The sequence below is a fragment of the Lynx canadensis genome, chromosome D1, assembly GCF_007474595.2.
Source record: "Lynx canadensis isolate LIC74 chromosome D1, mLynCan4.pri.v2, whole genome shotgun sequence".
In the NCBI taxonomy this organism is placed as follows: Eukaryota; Metazoa; Chordata; class Mammalia; order Carnivora; family Felidae; genus Lynx; species Lynx canadensis.
In genome coordinates this window covers 9,690,252-9,708,189 of record NC_044312.2, presented here as the reverse complement: position 1 = coordinate 9,708,189, position 17,938 = coordinate 9,690,252, and the positions used below count along the sequence as shown (strand labels likewise).

Genomic DNA, 17,938 nt, shown 5'->3' with positions numbered 1-17,938 from the left:
AGCTCTGACAGCTTTGTGTGTGTGCACTTACTGATGGGCCACCAAAAAAGAGGTCCTAAGGAGGGAAGAGGGCACAAGCGTTTTTGCTGACATAAACGAAATGGTCCACAAAGAAGACCAGGGGATGTCTCTGGCCTGGCTAAGTGCCAGGGTAGCACGGCTCTTCCTACAAATGCAAATACACCATCTAGCTACTGTCTTTATCTTTCACAAAATCATTCATTTCCTGTCTGTTTCCTAGTTACGGGAACAATCACAAGCTTTAAAAATAGCTTGCCCTATATACCACAGCAGACAGTGCCCAATCTGTGTTTCAGGCCTGATGCCCTCACAGATAAGCTTTTAGCAGGCTGCATTTTAATTTTTTCAAGGGAATTAGATCTTACAAATAATTGAATTATGTTGTCCCAATTTATGGCTAAATTTCTAGGTGAGAACACAGAAGCTGATGAGGTTATTGGACATTCTAGGCAATCACCGGCAGAGAAAATAGACTGTCCGCAGGAAGTGGCCTCGTCCTCAGAGACAGGGACTGTAACTCACAGTCAGCAGCTCACACCTGCTCGCGCAGACTCGCCTCAAGCTGCCTTGTCTGTGGTTTAGCTTAGACACGTGATCTAACTTCTGAATCGGCTCTACCTCCAGAGATCCTGGTTTCTGAAAATGGCACTTACCCTCCCAATCACTTAGGCTCAAAATACTGTTATGAGTCTGGACATCTTTTTCCTGGACCATAATACTCTATCAATTTTAGCTGCACAATCTCATTCATACCATCCCCTCTTCTATAGTTCCTTGAGCGCTAACAGTCCTGGCCTTCAACATGTCCTCTCTGGACACCTGCTCTAAGCTTCCACTGTCCCTGTCCCCATCAAATGCAGGCTATGTACCTTCCAGGATGATTTCTGAAGCACAGTATGGATCTGGCCTAGAGAAAAAGCCTACATTCTTGGGCTTGACATTTAAAGCTAAGCTACTGGTCCTTATTTCATACAACTCCCCTTCACATGTGCTTTTCCTCACACACACACTGAGCTACTGCTCTTTTATGCACCTAAGCTTTCCTGACATCTGCTTGCTCAGACTCTTCCCTCCACCCAGATGCCATCCACCCCTATTCCATCCCATCCCTCAATTCCCAGCTCTGACAGTTAACCTGGACTGTCCTGGCCAAACTAGCTAAAAGCAACCCCCCCTAACTTTTTCCAGTTGTGCAGCATTTTGATTTAGGTATCTAAGGGAACAATTACATTTTATCGATGTATTCAGCACCTGGTACCTTGTCTTTAGCTATGCATCGTGTCTCTTCTGCTAGACTATGAACATGGAGGCAGAATTCACGTGAGTTATCTTTTCATTAACTCAAGAGGCTTAAAAGATAGGAAACAAATAATATCGAGTATTTACAGTATGCTCACAAGCTCATACACATTATCTCAATTAATCCTCACAAGAGTCTCACAAGAATTGGTGTTCTCATTTTACGAAGAACAGAGGTTCAAAGAAGTTAGTCACCCTGCCTAAGTTCACACGGCTAGGAAAATACCGAGTCTACTTAGAACATACTCCAACACCTATGTTCCAAGATCTGCCCATTAATACGATCCTCTGGACATCACTTGATGCTCAGTATATAAAACGCGTATTAGAAGTGAAATAAGGGGCGCCTGGGTGGCTCAGTTGGTTAAGCATCTGACTCTTGGTTTTGGCTCAGGTCACGATCTTGTGGTTAATGAGTTCAAGCCCCACACTGGGCTCTGCACTGACAGTGTAGAGGCTGCTTGGGATTCTCTCTCTCCTCTCCCTCTCTGCCCCTGCTGTGTTCTCTCTCTCTTAAACTTAAAAAAAAAAAAGTTAAGTAAGCATCCATCAAATGACAGAAGCGGTCATCTTCTATATATTAAAAGCCAACTTCATTCAGCACACAAGGATAAACATACCTCATTTAAACATATTCGAACAAGACAAAGAAAATGCTGGTCCAAAAAAAGGTGGCCCATTATTTTGCAGCTACAGCGCATGCAGCAGAAAAGAGGTAATAATAACACAGATGGAAGCTCAACACAGTAATTATATTTCTGTTTTCAGAATTACAATTTGTAAAAAAAAAAAAAAAAAAAAAAAAAAAAATCCCATACCTATGAGGGATCTAGAAACCTGAAGAGGGAAGGGACTGCTTAAGGAAAGAGAAAGAAGGATTTTGGAAAGTACATATAAGGTCCGACAAGTTACGCAACAGCCATAACAGTAAGACCGCAATGAGAGCCAAGTTCAGCCTAGATATTTTTCTCCCATTTCTGCAAAAAAACAACACTCCTGAGTGACTTGAGGAAATGACAAAGGTCACCAAAGCCTAAGTACAACACTTGGGGATGAAACTGAAGTCCCGGTCCAACTGCGAGCTCAGAGTCTCTCAAACACGTTCGTACCTTTGGTGTGTCAACACATTCTTCTTCCATGAAGGCTGCTTCTGCCTGACAGCTGGACGCTGAGAATGAAAAGGCCTCCACGTTGGATGCGGGAGGGAGGAGGGCAGACCGCATCAGCCGCACATTTGGGGAGTGCACGGTCACCGGGAGCCCCACAGTTTGGGCCTGAAAATATGGCAAGAGCAGTTTGGGAACATTAATACTTTCTATACAAATATACAAGATTCTTGGAATAAGATAACTCTGCCTGGTACAACGAAAGAATAAGTAGTTGGAACCCCAGAAAAAATTTGATGAAACGTGTACGTGGTACAGGTACTGATTTGAAGCAGTCTCAGGGAATTGTTCTACACATTTCATTCCTGTTCCACAGGGAGGTGCCTATCACACAGATGACAAGGAAGCTGGTCTCTGTACAGAAGCTAAGAATGCTCTGTTTCTTAACTCAGCAAACATAGGTGGTCTATGTCCTCAATGCATCACTATGCAAAAATTATAAAGAGAGAAGCCCCTGTGTCTAGGAGCTCAAAACCAAACCAGGGGTAGGTACACACCCACACACCCGCACACCCGCACACCCACACACGCTGGTGGGGTGAGATGGTTATGTATTTCCTGACAAGGGTATGCGTGCAGAGGAAGAAAAGAGAAGTGGCAGCTACTTGGTGGTGACAGGAGTGTCCTCCTTCCAAGGAGATGCGCGGCCTGAACACAGCCTGTTGGCCCAGTGGAAGGAGAGATGCTTCTTGCTGAGCAGCTTATCTTCCGAAAGTCAACCTACTATAGAAAGCTCTGGATGGCTTTAAGCCCATTTTCATGTCTCCTCTGTTAAGAACTCCAAGTAAACAAGCACGATGAACTCTTCTTTCAGAATGTCATACAACAGAGAATCTTGCTTCTTCTTTTATTATTTTTTTTTTATTTTAGAGAGAGAGACACACACACACATAATCTTAGGCAAATTCCACACTCAGCACGGAGCCCGACACGGGGCTCTCTATCCCATGACCCTGAGGTGAAATCAACAGTTGGACTCTGAACCGACTGAGCCCCCAGAGAACCCAGGTGCCCCCAGAGAATCTTTCTTTATGACAATTGGCACGAATTGATTTTAAAGATGAAACTACTGGATAATCCTACCCTCCCATCTCTTTAAAATTAGCAGAATAATTTTTTTGAAGACTTTTGAATGTAACAGACACTGCCAAATGGTTAAGGAAACAATCATCACATTAGTGTCCAAAAGGCAGAGGAACAACCCTTTTCTCTGCTATACACTTGAAGGGACTTAGGGTGATGAGTTTTAACTTCAAACAAATAAAAAGGAACAACATGGTGTAATTTTAGCTTCTCTCTTCCAGAGGCCTGGGTTTGATTCCTTGCTCCATTCCTCACTGTGTGAACATTATCAGGTTACCTAACCTCTCTAAATCCTATTTCCTTCACCTGTATAAGAGGGCACAATTGCTATTTCACAGTAACATCAGGAGTGTAAAAGGTAACATGTAAGGTCTTTCAGTCAGTAATGTCAATTCCGCCTTTCTCCTTCCTTTGAAAGTTTTTTTTTTTTCTTTTTAAATGCTTATTTATTCTTGAGAGAGAGAGAGAGAGAGAGAGAGAGAGAGAGAGAGAGAAAGCACAAACAGGGGAGGGGCAGAGAGGAGGGAGACACAGTATCTGTAGCAGGCTCCAGGCTCTGAGCTGATAGTTCATAAATGATAGCTCAGAGCCTGCCATGGGCCTCAAACCCACGAACTGTGAGATCATGACCTGAGCCAAAGTCAGACTCTTAACTGAATGAGCCACCCAGGCGCCCCTCCTTCCTTCTAAAGTTGTAAAATGGTTACAAGAATCTAATACAACAATTAGCCTGCAAATAAATACCGTTTTGTTCTCAAATATTATTTAATGTTTCTCTGTTAAAATTTTAGGTTGATGGTTTTTGACGAAATATACCTTATATTTAATATACTTTGAACATATTTAGAATATGCTTTACATTTGGTTCGTTCCAACATTAACATCATTAGATATGCTGCATGAGACAAAGAATAAAATAGCAACAATAGCAGGGATGCCTGGGTGGCTCAGTCAGTTAAGTGTCCAACTTCAGCTCAGGTCATGATCTCACAGCTTGTGGGTTCAATCCCCACGTCGGGCTCTGTGCTGTGGATTCTGTGTCTCCCTCTGTCTCTGCCTCTCTCTCACTTGCACCTTGCCTCTATCTCAAAAAATAAACATTAAAAAAAAATAGCAATAGCAAAGTGTTGGTAAAAAGAGAAAAAAAAAAAACCCAAAAAACAAACAAAAAACATTGTAAACTGTCCTGAGCATGATAAAGAGAACAGCTTTTCTAATGTCATCAGTCCTCATGCTTATATCCCAGGCCACTCTTGAGGCTAAACAAGTTTTTTTCCCTTTCAAAGATTAGTCATTTTAAATTAATTTTTTTTCCGGCCCCGTGTCACAATATAAAATGTATACTTCCTAATAAAAATATTTCATGCACTCTTCTTACTCTACTCATCATTTTTTCGGTCAAAGGCTAAAGCTGAACGTTAATTTCTATTTCCCAAATTTCTTAGGTTGCTCCTCGCGTATGAAAGTAGTCTAAGCTATTAGGGCAAAGCATTACCTAAATGATATGGGGCTGGAAATGGGTACTAAGACGATAACCAGGATGTGCTGTTCCTTCTCAGTCACCGCCTCTTAGGAGCTGTGACTTTTTAAATGGCAGGATCATGCTGCGCCAGACCAAGTGTAACACATTTTCCTGCACAACTTTCACGTCCAACCTGGATTACAGCAGCCTACCGTGGACTTGGTGTGGACGGACAAAACACACATTTTTGTGTGACTACCAATCACAGGAAATAGGATGGTAGGTTTTAGCGGCCTACTTTTTAGGATTCTTGCAATCATTGAGGGGATTAAATAGATCTTTCTGGAACAAGGTAGGGTGTAACTATTCAAATGGCATGCTCGGCACTGTAGACTAAAGAATGTGTCATTATAATAAATAGATGGATGACTAATGTCCCAGGGAGGCAGACGTTACCAGTTTCTCCAAGAGTGGCAACAGACAATGATCATGTCCGACTAACTGTAATGACTTTTTAGACCTTGTGTTTATGGTCTTGATTCTCGTGATTTTGTGCTCTTTTAGGACCATTAAAGTGAAAATCATGTTTTCTCCTATGGGAAAATCTTTACTGCTCCAATAGGAATGTGCCAGTTATGGACAGACTGTGTGTCCTGTCCACACTCCCACACCTCCAGTTCCCCCCTCCCCCTCCCCAATCCATATGTTAAAGCCCTAACCCCCAACACAACTGCATTTGGACAGAGAGCCTTTCAGGGGGTAATTAAAGTTACATGAGGTCCTAAGGGTGGGCTCTGAATCCGAAAGGACTCCTGTCCCTCTAAGATGAGGAGGAGACACCAGGGATCTCTCTCTCTCTGCATATGCAGAACATAAGCTGTGTGAGGGAGGGCACACAGAGAAAGCGGCTGAGAGTTCTCATCAGAAATCAACCCTGATGGCACCTTGACCTTGGACTTGTGGCCTCCAGCACTGTGAGAAAATAAATTTTTGCTGTTTAAGCCCCTCAGCCTATGGTACTTTGTTACGGTGGCCCTGGCCAACTACAGGATGCCTTTCCTTACAGTTGTGGAGGGCAGCCTCTAATCAGTAAGCAGAGGAGTATCAGGATGAGTGTTTCATTCTCGTCTACTTACAGTTGATAGAAACCTGGAGCAAAGGACTAGTAGTTAGGACTCGTGAGAGAAAGGCAGGACACGTATTGTCTCCAAATTGTTGCCTGTCGTCAACTAGATGTTAACATCTCTTGCAGAGTATATGGCAAATATAAGTACTCTAAATCATTTTTAAGATAGGAATCTCACTGTTTCCCAAGTAGTAATAATGGGTACTTTATCACTATACCATTAATTCTTTACGGGCAGGGACTGTTTCCTGGTACAGAAGAAGTACTCTATCTGCTGAACTGAGCTGCAAGTAGAAGTTAACTAATTATTATCTTTGTAGCAAACTTATGCAGTAGGTGCTGCTATTTCCAGTTTATATTTCAGGGCACTGCAGGATATGGAACCCAAGGTCTGTGTGATTCCACGGCTCGTGCAATCTCTGCATGGGATCATGTTGTTTCCTTAATTTCTTATCGTTTCACCAACTACAACTGATTTCTCACTTCTTTATTTTAAAAAGAAAATTTTTTTTAATGTTAAATTTTGAGAGAGAGAGAGACAAGAGTGGGGGAGGAACAGAGAGAGAGGGAGACACAGAATCCGAAGCAGGCTCCAGCTGTCAGCACAGAGCCCAAAGTGGGGCTCGAACTCATGAGCTTTGAGATCATGACCTGAGCTCAAGTTGGATGCTTAATCACCTGAGCCACCCAGGTGCCCTGATTTGCCACTTCTGTAAAACAATACAACAAAGAATTAAAGGGAGAAGCCTCTACTAAAACTTTGAGCCCAGGGAAATCTATTTTTTTTTTTTTTTTAACAAGTTCAACAAACCATGAGAATGTGAAATCTCCTAGGGAAGGGAGCATCTTCTTGAGCCCAGTGCCTGCTGCTTAGCATCCAGAAGGCACTCTGGACAAGCCTACTGAATGAACACTGAAGACTTCTACTTCAATTAGATACATTTTTAAGTCTCAGTAAGTAGCTTTCTATGACAATTTGGGTCAGTGCTTAAAATGAAAGTAACTCATGTGGTGCTTGGTAATAAAAAAATTATCAAACATAAGAAGCTACGTTATAGATCTGAACTCTCAGCCAAATCAGACATAACTTGAGCTCTCCCAGGGAATCTTCTTTAAGCTTGGGTAAGAAAGGTGATCATGTGCAGTAATACGCACGTGCTCAGGGTCAATCATTTACGTAACCCCATCCCCTGGCCTGTGTACTGTGAGCAAGAATGAAGAGACCTGGGAGGGAAAGCCTGCCACAGCTTTGGGGGGGGGGGGGGGCTTTCCTGCTTCCTACCCTGCTCCCTGTCAGCATTTCCCAGAGGGGAGGGGTTACCACTACACCTCACTGTTACTCCCCCAGCTTAGGAATTTTCATTGTATCCCCCTCCTGTCTTGAAAGCAATACCATTCAACTCTGGAACTTTGAAGGATTCCAAGCGCTCAGAGAGAATCTGACCCAATATTTGGAACTCTGTCCATACGTGACATTAGTATCAATATTCACTAAAGTATGTATAACAGTGTATATACCATTTGCCTACTAAGATCAAGATGATCTTAGTTTTGTTAGGTCCTCCCGCCTCACATGTTCTGTAGAAGCCAATGCAAAATTGTACTAAATTCTGTAAACTTTGTTACACTGCCAAACAAGAAATACATGGCCAGAACTTCTGCTCCTACTTGTCCTCTGAAAAAAGCAGGCACTCACAGAAGCCAATGGGAATCCTGGTAGATCATCTGAATGAACCATTCCTCTCCTCAGCCTCTATGTGGCTGATTTCCCAGCTCCCTTTAGCCTCGGCCTCTATCCTGGGATCCAGATCTTCCTCTCAAGCAATGGAGTCCGGAGTCCGTGCCACCCGTGACTCTCCCAGCCTCGGGCTTAAGAAAGGGATCATTTCCAAGTCATGGCTGTTCCTTCCTCCCTAACATTTATTACTTTATAAAATAAACATTTACGGAACACGCTCTAAGTGTTGCACAATTATCAACTAATTTAAACATCAGAACATTCTATGATTACTCCGTTTTAGAGATTTGGAAACTAAGGCACAGAAAGACCTTGAGTAACCTTCTGAAGGTCAGATAGCAGGAGGTGGCCCAGTCTGGGCTTGCTCCATAACGACTGCTTTAACCACCGTGTTACGGTGCCTCTGCAAACCACAGCCGAGGGCGTCCAGTGCCCCCACCAGCAGGTCTTAGGTCAAGCCTGCGCTATTTACTACTCATCTCCCAACTGCTCTCTCCAAAGTTCTTCTCTTCCCTGTCCAATCTTTCCTTCCCAATGATGTCACTGATTAATAGATTAAAGCCGGGATATGATTTTATCACTTTCCTGCTGAAGTCTCCCACCGTTCCTCCTAATTTCCTGAACTGTAAGTAAACTCTTTACCTTGGCATTAGAAGCCCTTCACAGCACGGCTCCAACTTTTTCATTTCCCTGGTATGCTTCGGTTCCGGTGGGCTACTCGGAGCCTACCCTGCCCTTGCACACTTGAGTACTTGTGCTCGAGCTGCTTCTGTGGCCTCCATACCAGGCCTCCCACTATCACTACCGCCCCTGCCCCCACCTCCACATCCCCGAGGATTCCAGATCCGTCAAAATGCTGTCTCTCCCACGAAGCCTTTCCATTCATAAGTGTCACTTTCTCCTCTGCCCTTAGTTCTCGTCCTGCATTTATCTCTTTCTGTTTCGAATGATGGTTATTTATGATGTTGTCTTACTTTGCTTTCATACTGTAAGGTCTCTGAGGCCATGCCTGGGTTTCGTACATCCTATCCCCTATCGTACCTAATAATAGGAGCCTGCACGCAATGAATCTGCAATAAAGATCTGTCACATGGAATCAACTATATAGGCCCATTACATTAATTCTCACAATAAGTCAGTGATTAAAAAAATGAGAAGTCTCTTAAAGCAACTGAAATAAAATTAATCCTTAGAAATAGGAAGATGTTAAAACATTTGAGAATCTAATAATGACAGGCAGAAACTTTACAGAAAAACAGGGTCGAGGATAAATCCTAACCCTTTGTTGTACTACAAGATGAAAAATGTGTCAAATATATGAATAGGCACCTGAGAGATGAGACCACTGGCTAATATGGTGTTACCTTGGCAACTGTTTGTTCAGCCACGGTACTGGGCCGACGCTGGCGGGCATCCAGTCTCTGCTCCACAGGAAAGCTGCTCCTGTGTGATTTCAGACGCTCCACCAACAAGTAATAAATGGCAGCAAAGTGGTTATAGCTCTTGTTCTGTAAAGACTGAAAGAGAAAGCAAGTGTTGAAGTCAAAGAAGCATGAAAACCAATCCAATGATCTACATCTTTCTGAAAAAGGAGGGAAGAAACCATGTGTTCTTAAACACAATGCACAGTGTGTCTCAAAATAAAAGCTGTTCCAGAATTTAAAATGAGGGGTGCCTGGGTGGCTCAGTTGGTTAAGCGTCCAACTTTGGCTCAGGTCATGATCTCGCAGTTTGTGGGTTCCAGCCCCATGTTGGGATCTGTGCTGACAGCTCAGAGCCTGGAGCCTGCTTCGGATTCTGTGTCTCCCTCTCTCTCTGCCCCTCCCCTGCTCATGCTCTCTTTCTCTTTCTCTCTCAAAAATAAATAAAAATTAAAAAAAAATTAAAATGAAAGAGAGTTTCTCATACTGATTACATAAAGGGTGATACTTTTAAGTGACTCGCCCTTCTACATTCACAGGCTCCATTTATTTCTCTGCATTCAGAAAAAAATACCACCACTTTCTCACGTAGGAAGTCTGCAATGGGGTTGTGCGGTTCCGTCTCCTAGCTGTAACTATGGTGTAAAGTCAGTTAGCAACCTGAGCTCAGAGGCTCTAATTCCTTAACTTCAACACAAGTCCAAACTATTGCAAACTCTGAAGTGAATGATTAAAGTCTTTGGGGAAATTCCTGGTGATTATTTTGGGCTGGAGAGTAACATTTGGATGGGAGATTGAGAGACACTGTGTCTCCGTTGTTAGGTAATTTTTTCCCCTTGTTTTTGCAGTCCCACCCTCTTGAAAGCTTGAAAATAAAGTTGCTTCCCAATTTTTCACACCCCTCGCCGGCCAGCTTCCCCAGGACACTAACGGATGGAGGAACAACAGCTCCCTTGCTTCTCACCCCGCCCGACAGCCAGCGGGGGCGCTGTGCAGGGCACCTCAGACGCAGAGCACCCCTGACAAAAATCACAGGCCTGTGGGACTGCACTTACAGCTGCCATTCGAAATGTACCTCATGGACAAGGACACAAACACATCGCTGAGCACATGATGAGCCAGGCAGGAAAGCCAGTCTGGTTTTGCTTAATGGCAGCACGGTTTGGAGCACTTGATACTCATAAGAAGCATTTTGTGTTCTTTCTTGCTGTGCTTCCTCCATAAAAGCACTGTTTTTTCCTGTTGTGCAGGTAATAAAAATGTATTTCCCTATGGATACGCTACCTACTAAAGGGCAGAAATCAAAGGGATGAGGAACTTCCAAGATTTATGACTCTCTCGGTTCTATGACCCAAAGAACTTCCAATTCTGGAATCCACCTGTTTTTGCCTTCTCAGTTTCTCCAGTTCACAACCTAAATCCTGAACCTGATTCCTACTCTTGTGGTTTTCTGTTCAGCCCTCAGCCTTGTTCCCTATCTGTATGTATATTTATTCTCCATAGAAAGTAGCTTATGACTTGGATAAAACTCTACCCTTCATCTTACAAGAAATTTTCTACTTTGTTAAGTTCCCATCTTTGTCTTTTTTCAAACCTACATAAACTACCTCTTGATTTTTTGGCAGATGGGGCAAAGGGAGGAATTTATATATTGAATAAAGAAGCAAACATGAAATAGCCTGATTATAATCCTCAGGGAAAGCTGGACACGCCGAGGTGATGGGAATGGTCATGCTCTAACACCAGGATGGTGGGTGTGGGCACAAGCTTTCACGTTACTGAGCACAGAAGAATCCTAAAATATCTTCAGTCAAATCTCTCATCACTTTACCTCAATGGTTTTCTGCTGATCTATTCCAAGGCTGTGCATCAATCGCAGAACCTGCTCATTAAATTCCCCAATGGATGGCTCATTTTCTTGCCCTTGTGGATAGAGAACAGGTCTCTGAACAGGAACTTCTACAAGCATCCATTTATGCTCCTTGATTTGAGCTATGGTTAGCCGTTTGGACGGGTCTAGGACCAACATCCTTCGAATAAGGTGCTCACAATCTATGGAAACACAATGTTACAAAAGTCACGTAAATCATCTTGTACTTCAGGGTATCGGCTTCAGTCATGTGACTTTGTACAACAGCATTAATCTCTGTATCCTCCACAGTGCCCACTGGAAAGCAGAAGTTCAAATGAATACATGAAAGCCAGTTGTATTTGTCAGGTTCACGTGGTGAGTGTTGACACAAAAATAACCATCACGTGAATGAATACTTAAGAAAAACAGGAGGGTGTAGGGCTGTCCGATTCTGTGCTAAATGAACCCTTCCATCGTATTTCTCAACTGAAAAGATTTAGAGATGGACTTAGATTCTGCTGAGGACAAAAACAAGCCTTCTTCCTAGAACGAGCACATAAATGGATCCTGAGCCCCTTCTGAGGCTGATACATTAAGGGTAAGTGAGTGAGGCGAGAGCTCTCTGGCGGACTGTTGATCTCCTCTCCCCGACGGTGTAGCTGAGAGAAACGCACATGAAGCGTTATTTACCTGTGATTACATTTCAGAAACTGCACTGCTGTGACTCGGGCAGCAGCTAATTCTCAGAGCCGACACCATGCTCTCTACCAGCCACGTGACCGGCCTTATACCCTTCGCTAGGCGCCAGACACCCCGCAAGGTGCTTTACAGAGATTAATTCAATTAATCTTCACAAGGCTCTTACAAGGAACCACTGTTGTTTCCATTTTAAAGACCGAGGAAGCACAGACAGGTGACATCACTTGTCGATGTCAGACCGCCAGTAAGTGGTGGACTCGGGATTAAAACCAGGCAGTCTGGCTCCAAGGTCTGTGCTCTTAAGTATCGGAGCTTCGCTTCTACCATCAGTAGGAGTGACAGAGTTCAGGATGGTCACCCAAAGCTATGGAGTAAACGGAACTGCGGCAACAACCCAGTCGGCTGCATGCAACCTGCCAGCCCAAGACGGGGAGGGGTCAGGGCAACTCCTCTCAATTCAAGAGCTTTGCCAGTTTTTAATTCAATTAAAAAACTCAATTTTTCAACTTTTCACCGAAAGATACGGGCAAATGTACTTCATACTCAGAGCGAAATAGTTGTGACTCTGTCTACAAAGTGCTTCTCTGAGTCTAAAATAAACCTGGGACATTTATAGACCCAGAGCACATGCGAAGACGTGCTGTTCTTAACCTGGAAAACTTTCCGTTTTCAGTCGCAAGTAGGAAGGCTGGAGCGTCGCTCACCTACATGGAGGGGGCAGCTTATTTCTGTGGCTTCTGAAGTGACGCAGTCACCTTGTAAGGCACCAAACTCTCAGAACAAGAGAGGCCTTTCCCAGGCATTTCACTCAGAGCACAAAGTTTGGAGAGCACATTTCTAAGAGGAACACGTTTGTTACCTTCGGACATGAAATAGGGAATCCGGAATCTTCCTTCTAAAACTCTCTGCCTCAAAATTGGAAGAGTTGGTCCATCAAAAGGCAGAGCTCCACAGACAAGGACGTAAAGAACCACTCCCATGCTCTAGGAAAGAAGACAGCGCAGTCACTTTTCCTCTGAGAACTTTAAACACTCTTTGTTTTCCTAAACATCCCCAGGGCCCTTAAGATCATTTGGGCTGAAAAATTCCTGTTTGGATTTACTACTGTCTCAATTTGAAAAGAAAAAAAAAAGAAAAATCGAAAACTCGGACTACTGCAATAAAATATCCTAAAACAAATACTCAAAGATCTGAATTTAATTTCTTTTGATTACTACTTAAAATTATTGCTGATATTAAAGTAATAACATCTGCCCCTAGAAATTCTTTCCTAGAATCAAATTCAAAATGCTCGAATTACAGTCCAGTGGGTGGGGAAAGTATGAACTACGGCCTATGTGTTAGGTACCAAGAGCTTCGGCGATGGGCCTAAGTACCAAGGGTCATTGTCACAGATGCACTGAACACGGCAAAGCAAACAAGTACCCAGATATCCAGCTGTGGTCCTTCATACTGCTGCCCTTCAAAGACTTCGGGGGCCGCATAAGGAGGGCTGCCACACCATGTTGCCAGCAGTTCACCACTTTTAAAGAAATTTCCAAAACCGAAATCTATTGGGATGGAAATAAATGTTACTTTCATCTGTGTTCTCAAACTATACTGAGTTTCTTGTAACAAATTTTACAATATGCTGTATCAACGATAGCACTACTGTTCGCTCTGTGAGGAACAGCATTGATCTTGTGATGTGTCCTCAGCACGGAGCACAGTGACTAGCAAATATCAAGTATTCAATAAATATTTGTGGAATGAACGAATGTATAAATCTATCAAGTTTTTTTCTCCAAGACAATGAGTGAGAGGCTGGAAAAAGACTTTAGGTCATGTATTTTTAAGGCCGAAAGAAAATCCATTGGTGTGGACAACCAACTTGAATTAGAAAATCTTAGAATTTCAATTACTCCATGATTAAGAACTCTTTATCTCCTTCTTTTTTTTTTTTAAGTTAAAGTTTTTTTCAGTAAGTTCTATGCTCAGCATGGGGCTTGAACTCATGACCCCGAGATCAAGAGTCACATGCTCAACCTCGAGCCAGCCAGGCGCCCCATGAGCTCTTTATCTTTTATAGTCTTTAAGGAAAGAAATGAGTAAAAATTTAAGATCTTTACCTAAACACAACGGCTCCGTTACCCAAGGTAGCAAGATCTAGAACCTCTTAAGGCAACTGAGTCCCGTGTTTCTCAGGTCACAATTCTTTTAAGAGTCGGCCCATACATTCTGATTTAAGCAGATGTGCATCTGAATAGCTCATTATCATGTGATGGCTCTCTGGCCCAGCCAGCCACAAGACACCTATCACTTACTCATTTACAGAATGAGCGCCATTATACCTCAAAACAGTGAATGGCCTTCCCTTAAATAACATTAGTCATACTGAATCTATAGCTTTGTTACACAGCAGGCACTCTGGCAACACGACTCAGAAGCCTTCAATGTGCACGGAAAGACCAATTTCAGTGAGTTTCGGTATAAATGCAAGCTTGTGCCCTTTTGCTAAGCCTTCACATATCTCGTGTTCTTACTGCGGAAACAAATTCCTGTTATTTTGTAAGTTACAAGAATACTGTCTTATGTTGTGAGACTCCTGACCAGAGAACACTGCCTTAGTGACAGAAACTGGCTCTACTCCTGGCTGGTGTAGGGTGCTGCAGGGATAGTGAGCTTTAAAAGGTGTCCCCATGAGTACTGGATCAAATCTCCAGTTCCAGACTCACTGGCTGTGTGACTCTGTATCAATCTCTGTGAGCCTTGGTTTCCCCATCTGCAAAGTTGAAATAATAAACATCTGTAGTTGGCAGGTTTTTGTGAGGATCCGGTGACTTAACATCAACTCGCACTGTTCACACTTGGAGACCACGGCATATGTGAGTAACTGCAGGCGAAGCGTTCTCTTGGCTCACTGACATACAAACTCGTGGCAAGCAGTAGTGACAGTCAACAACAGTCACAAACCCCAACACCACAGCTTCACAGCAGAGCACAATCTCTCCAGTTAAGGAGAATGAGAGCGGATTTCCGGTTTTCCTGCTTTTCTAGCTTCAAGCCCCTTTGGTAGACGTCTCAACTTCCCTGAACTTAAATTTCTTCATCTATAAATGTAGTGATAATTTACCTACCCAGACAGGATGCTGTGAGGATTAAATGAGATGAAACACGTAAAGTGCCTAGAGCATGGGAGATGTCAAAGGTCAGCTCCCATTACCAACTACCGCCTTTCAGAAACAAAGGTTCTGAGAAAATATACAGGAAGGACAGGGAAGTGGAGAGGACTCTGAGGGTTCCAAAGACAAGTGAGGGTGCACGTGGGGAAGAGCCTCAGGCACCGTCCAGACCTGGTGGAACACTGGCATCCAAGAGTACAAACCAGGCAGGGCGAACCTCTCCCTTCATCATGGGACCACAGTTCAGTCCTACACTCTGCTTTCCCAAAGGACCGTCAGAGAGGTCTTACCTTCTCAACTCCACCTCTATGACTAACTACTCATACCACATCATAACCCGTATGTCCTTATTGACGTAGGTTTCTAAGTTTCCAGAAAAGCTATACTCTCAAATGAGTCAAGGACTAGAAATTCCAGTAACATTTAAAGAGGAAAATGTTAACTTCACTCACGTATTAAAGCCCAAGAAGCTCCAGGATGTGTGTCTGGAGATCCTGAAATAGGTCCAGTAACTGTTGTACTTTAAACTTTAATCACAGGAGGAATTTTAGGCTCATGTAAGTTGAGGATACCCTTTGAATAGCGTTGTAAAGTTTTTTTGTTTTTTTGTTTTTTTTTTTAAATTTTTTTTTTTTTTTAATTTTTTTTTTTCAACGTTTATTTATTTTTGGGACAGAGAGAGACAGAGCATGAACGGGGGAGGGGCAGAGAGAGAGGGAGACACAGAATCGGAAACAGGCTCCAGGCTCTGAGCCATCAGCCCAGAGCCCGACGCGGGGCTCGAACTCACGGACCGCGAGATCGTGACCTGGCTGAAGTCGGACGCTTAACCGACTGCGCCACCCAGGCGCCCCAGCGTTGTAAAGTTTTAACATCTCGAATAGTCACTATAGAACTTCAATCTGATGTTCCCTGGGCCCTGGTGGATTGTGTCCTCTCAGAGGAGTGACGGGGCCTGGTGGCCTGGCCTCCTTACTGCCTAGGCTCTCTCACTGGTACATTTCATAGGCAAGGCGAGAGCCAGAGCTGGGAAAGCATCACTGTGCCTATGGTAGCCCAGGCTCAACCACAGCTTTACACATTCAGGACAAAGAAAGTGTCTGTTAACTTCTAAGGAGAGTTGCACTAAACAGATGTTTACTTCAATTTCCTGTAGAGAAATGAGGAAAATAGAAACTTGAGCCTGGGGCAACATTAAAAGCAATGCCTAAAGACAATCAGGTTCACTAAAGCCATTATCGTAGCACATATGCAGATGTCTTCTATAACCTTGTGAAAACACTTAAACATGGTTTCTGCAATCATCTGAGGTACGGGTTCAGAAAGACTACGGAATCAGGAAGATTCAAATCAAATCCTGGGTCGTCCACTGAGTTGTGTGACGTTGGGCAAATTACTTAACCCAAGAGTCAGACGCTTAACTGACTGGGCCATCAAGGTGCTGCAGAAAATGGTTTCTTCTTCTTTTTTCTTTTTTAACATTTTTATTTATTTTTGAGAGACAGAAACAAAGCATGAGGAGGTGAGGGGCAGAGAGAGAGGGAGACACTGAATCCGAAGGAGGCTCTAGGCTCTGAGCTATCAGCACAGAGTCCAATGTGAGGCTTGAACCCATGAACCGTGAGATCATGACCTGAGCCAAAGTCGGACGCTCAACTGACTGAGCCACCCAGGCGCCCTGAAGATGGTTTCCTCTTAATAATCTTATGAGACATCCGTATTTTAGGAGAAAGTGAGGGTAGAAAGTCAACTACCTAGTGTTTACGTTGAAAAACGGTAATAGAAACGAAGTCTGACTACAGAGCCCTTGCTGTTAACCACCACCTTTATGTCCCTCCCTGGCACTGTGATATGTAGCTATTTTTGAGTAAGGTAATAATTGTCAGGTTTAAAGAAGTGGCAATAGAAAGGCACTTAAAAATAAAAGTCTTTTTACTTCTTCACAGGAACCTGACTAATTTGCTTCATTCACAGTCTGCAGCTTTCTGCCCAAATGCATCTAAGTGCAACGAGGGGTGAGGGAGAACGATGAGATACGAAAATGGCACGGCTGTGCAGGATTTGCTTATTGCCTTTTATTCAAATGGAATGGGTCAGTGTTTCATATCACAGTAACCAAATTCATTCCTTCATTCAACATTTGAGTGCCTATATGTCAACTGCTGTGCAAACACTGAAGAGAGACTCCTGACAACAGAGAATAATAAAAGATCCCACATTATCGTCAGACTTTTGGAAACCATTGTGAAAACAGTAACTTGGGCATTCTTCTCTTTATGCTACCTCCAGATCCGGGGTGGCTCTGGCTGGAATGGAAACACCTGTCTAGTTTTGTGTACTCTCTACCTCTGATCTGCAGGTTAGTACCAACAATGATGGCTGCTATGTCCTTCGGTTATTTTTTTTTTAATTAAAAAAAATTTTTTTTAAATGTTTATTTATTTTTGAGAGAGACAGAGACAGAATGTGAGTGGGTTGGGGCAGAGAGAGAGGGAGGCACAGAATCCGAAGCAGGCTCCAGGCTCTGAGTTGTCAATGCAGAGCCTGACACGGGGCTTGAACTCACAAGCTGTGAGATCATGACCTGAGCCGAAGTCGGACGCTCAACCAACTGAGCCACCCAGGGGCCCCTCCTTCAGACATTCTGACTCCTGTTTCTCCACCACAGAACTTAGGCCGTGGAATGCTGGATTCACATTGATATTATTTAACTTTCAACTCTAAAGTAATTTTAGATTTTCAGAAAAGATGCAACAATACAGTACAGGTCACATTTTATAGACTGTCCCTCAGTCTGGTTTGCCTGGTGTTTTCTCATGACTGGGTTCGGATTATGGATTTTGGGGCAGAACTTGAAGAGGTAGAGTGCTCTTCTCAGTGCATCGGATCAGGGGATGCATGGTAGCACGT

General features: G+C 43.4%; 1 protein-coding gene across 1 annotated transcript in view; it reads right to left on the bottom strand.

The window, feature by feature from the left end:
- Window positions 1-17,938, bottom strand: part of SIK2 (salt inducible kinase 2) — a 124,037-nt gene that overhangs the window by 14,534 nt on the left and 91,565 nt on the right. The window contains exons 5-9 of the mRNA XM_030333656.1: window positions 13,293-13,417; window positions 12,727-12,850; window positions 11,148-11,368; window positions 9,260-9,412; window positions 2,430-2,594 (exon numbers count right to left, since the gene is read on the bottom strand). Of these exons, the coding sequence (XP_030189516.1) occupies window positions 2,430-2,594; window positions 9,260-9,412; window positions 11,148-11,368; window positions 12,727-12,850; window positions 13,293-13,417 (788 nt within the window). The remainder of the gene's footprint in view (window positions 1-2,429; window positions 2,595-9,259; window positions 9,413-11,147; window positions 11,369-12,726; window positions 12,851-13,292; window positions 13,418-17,938) is intronic.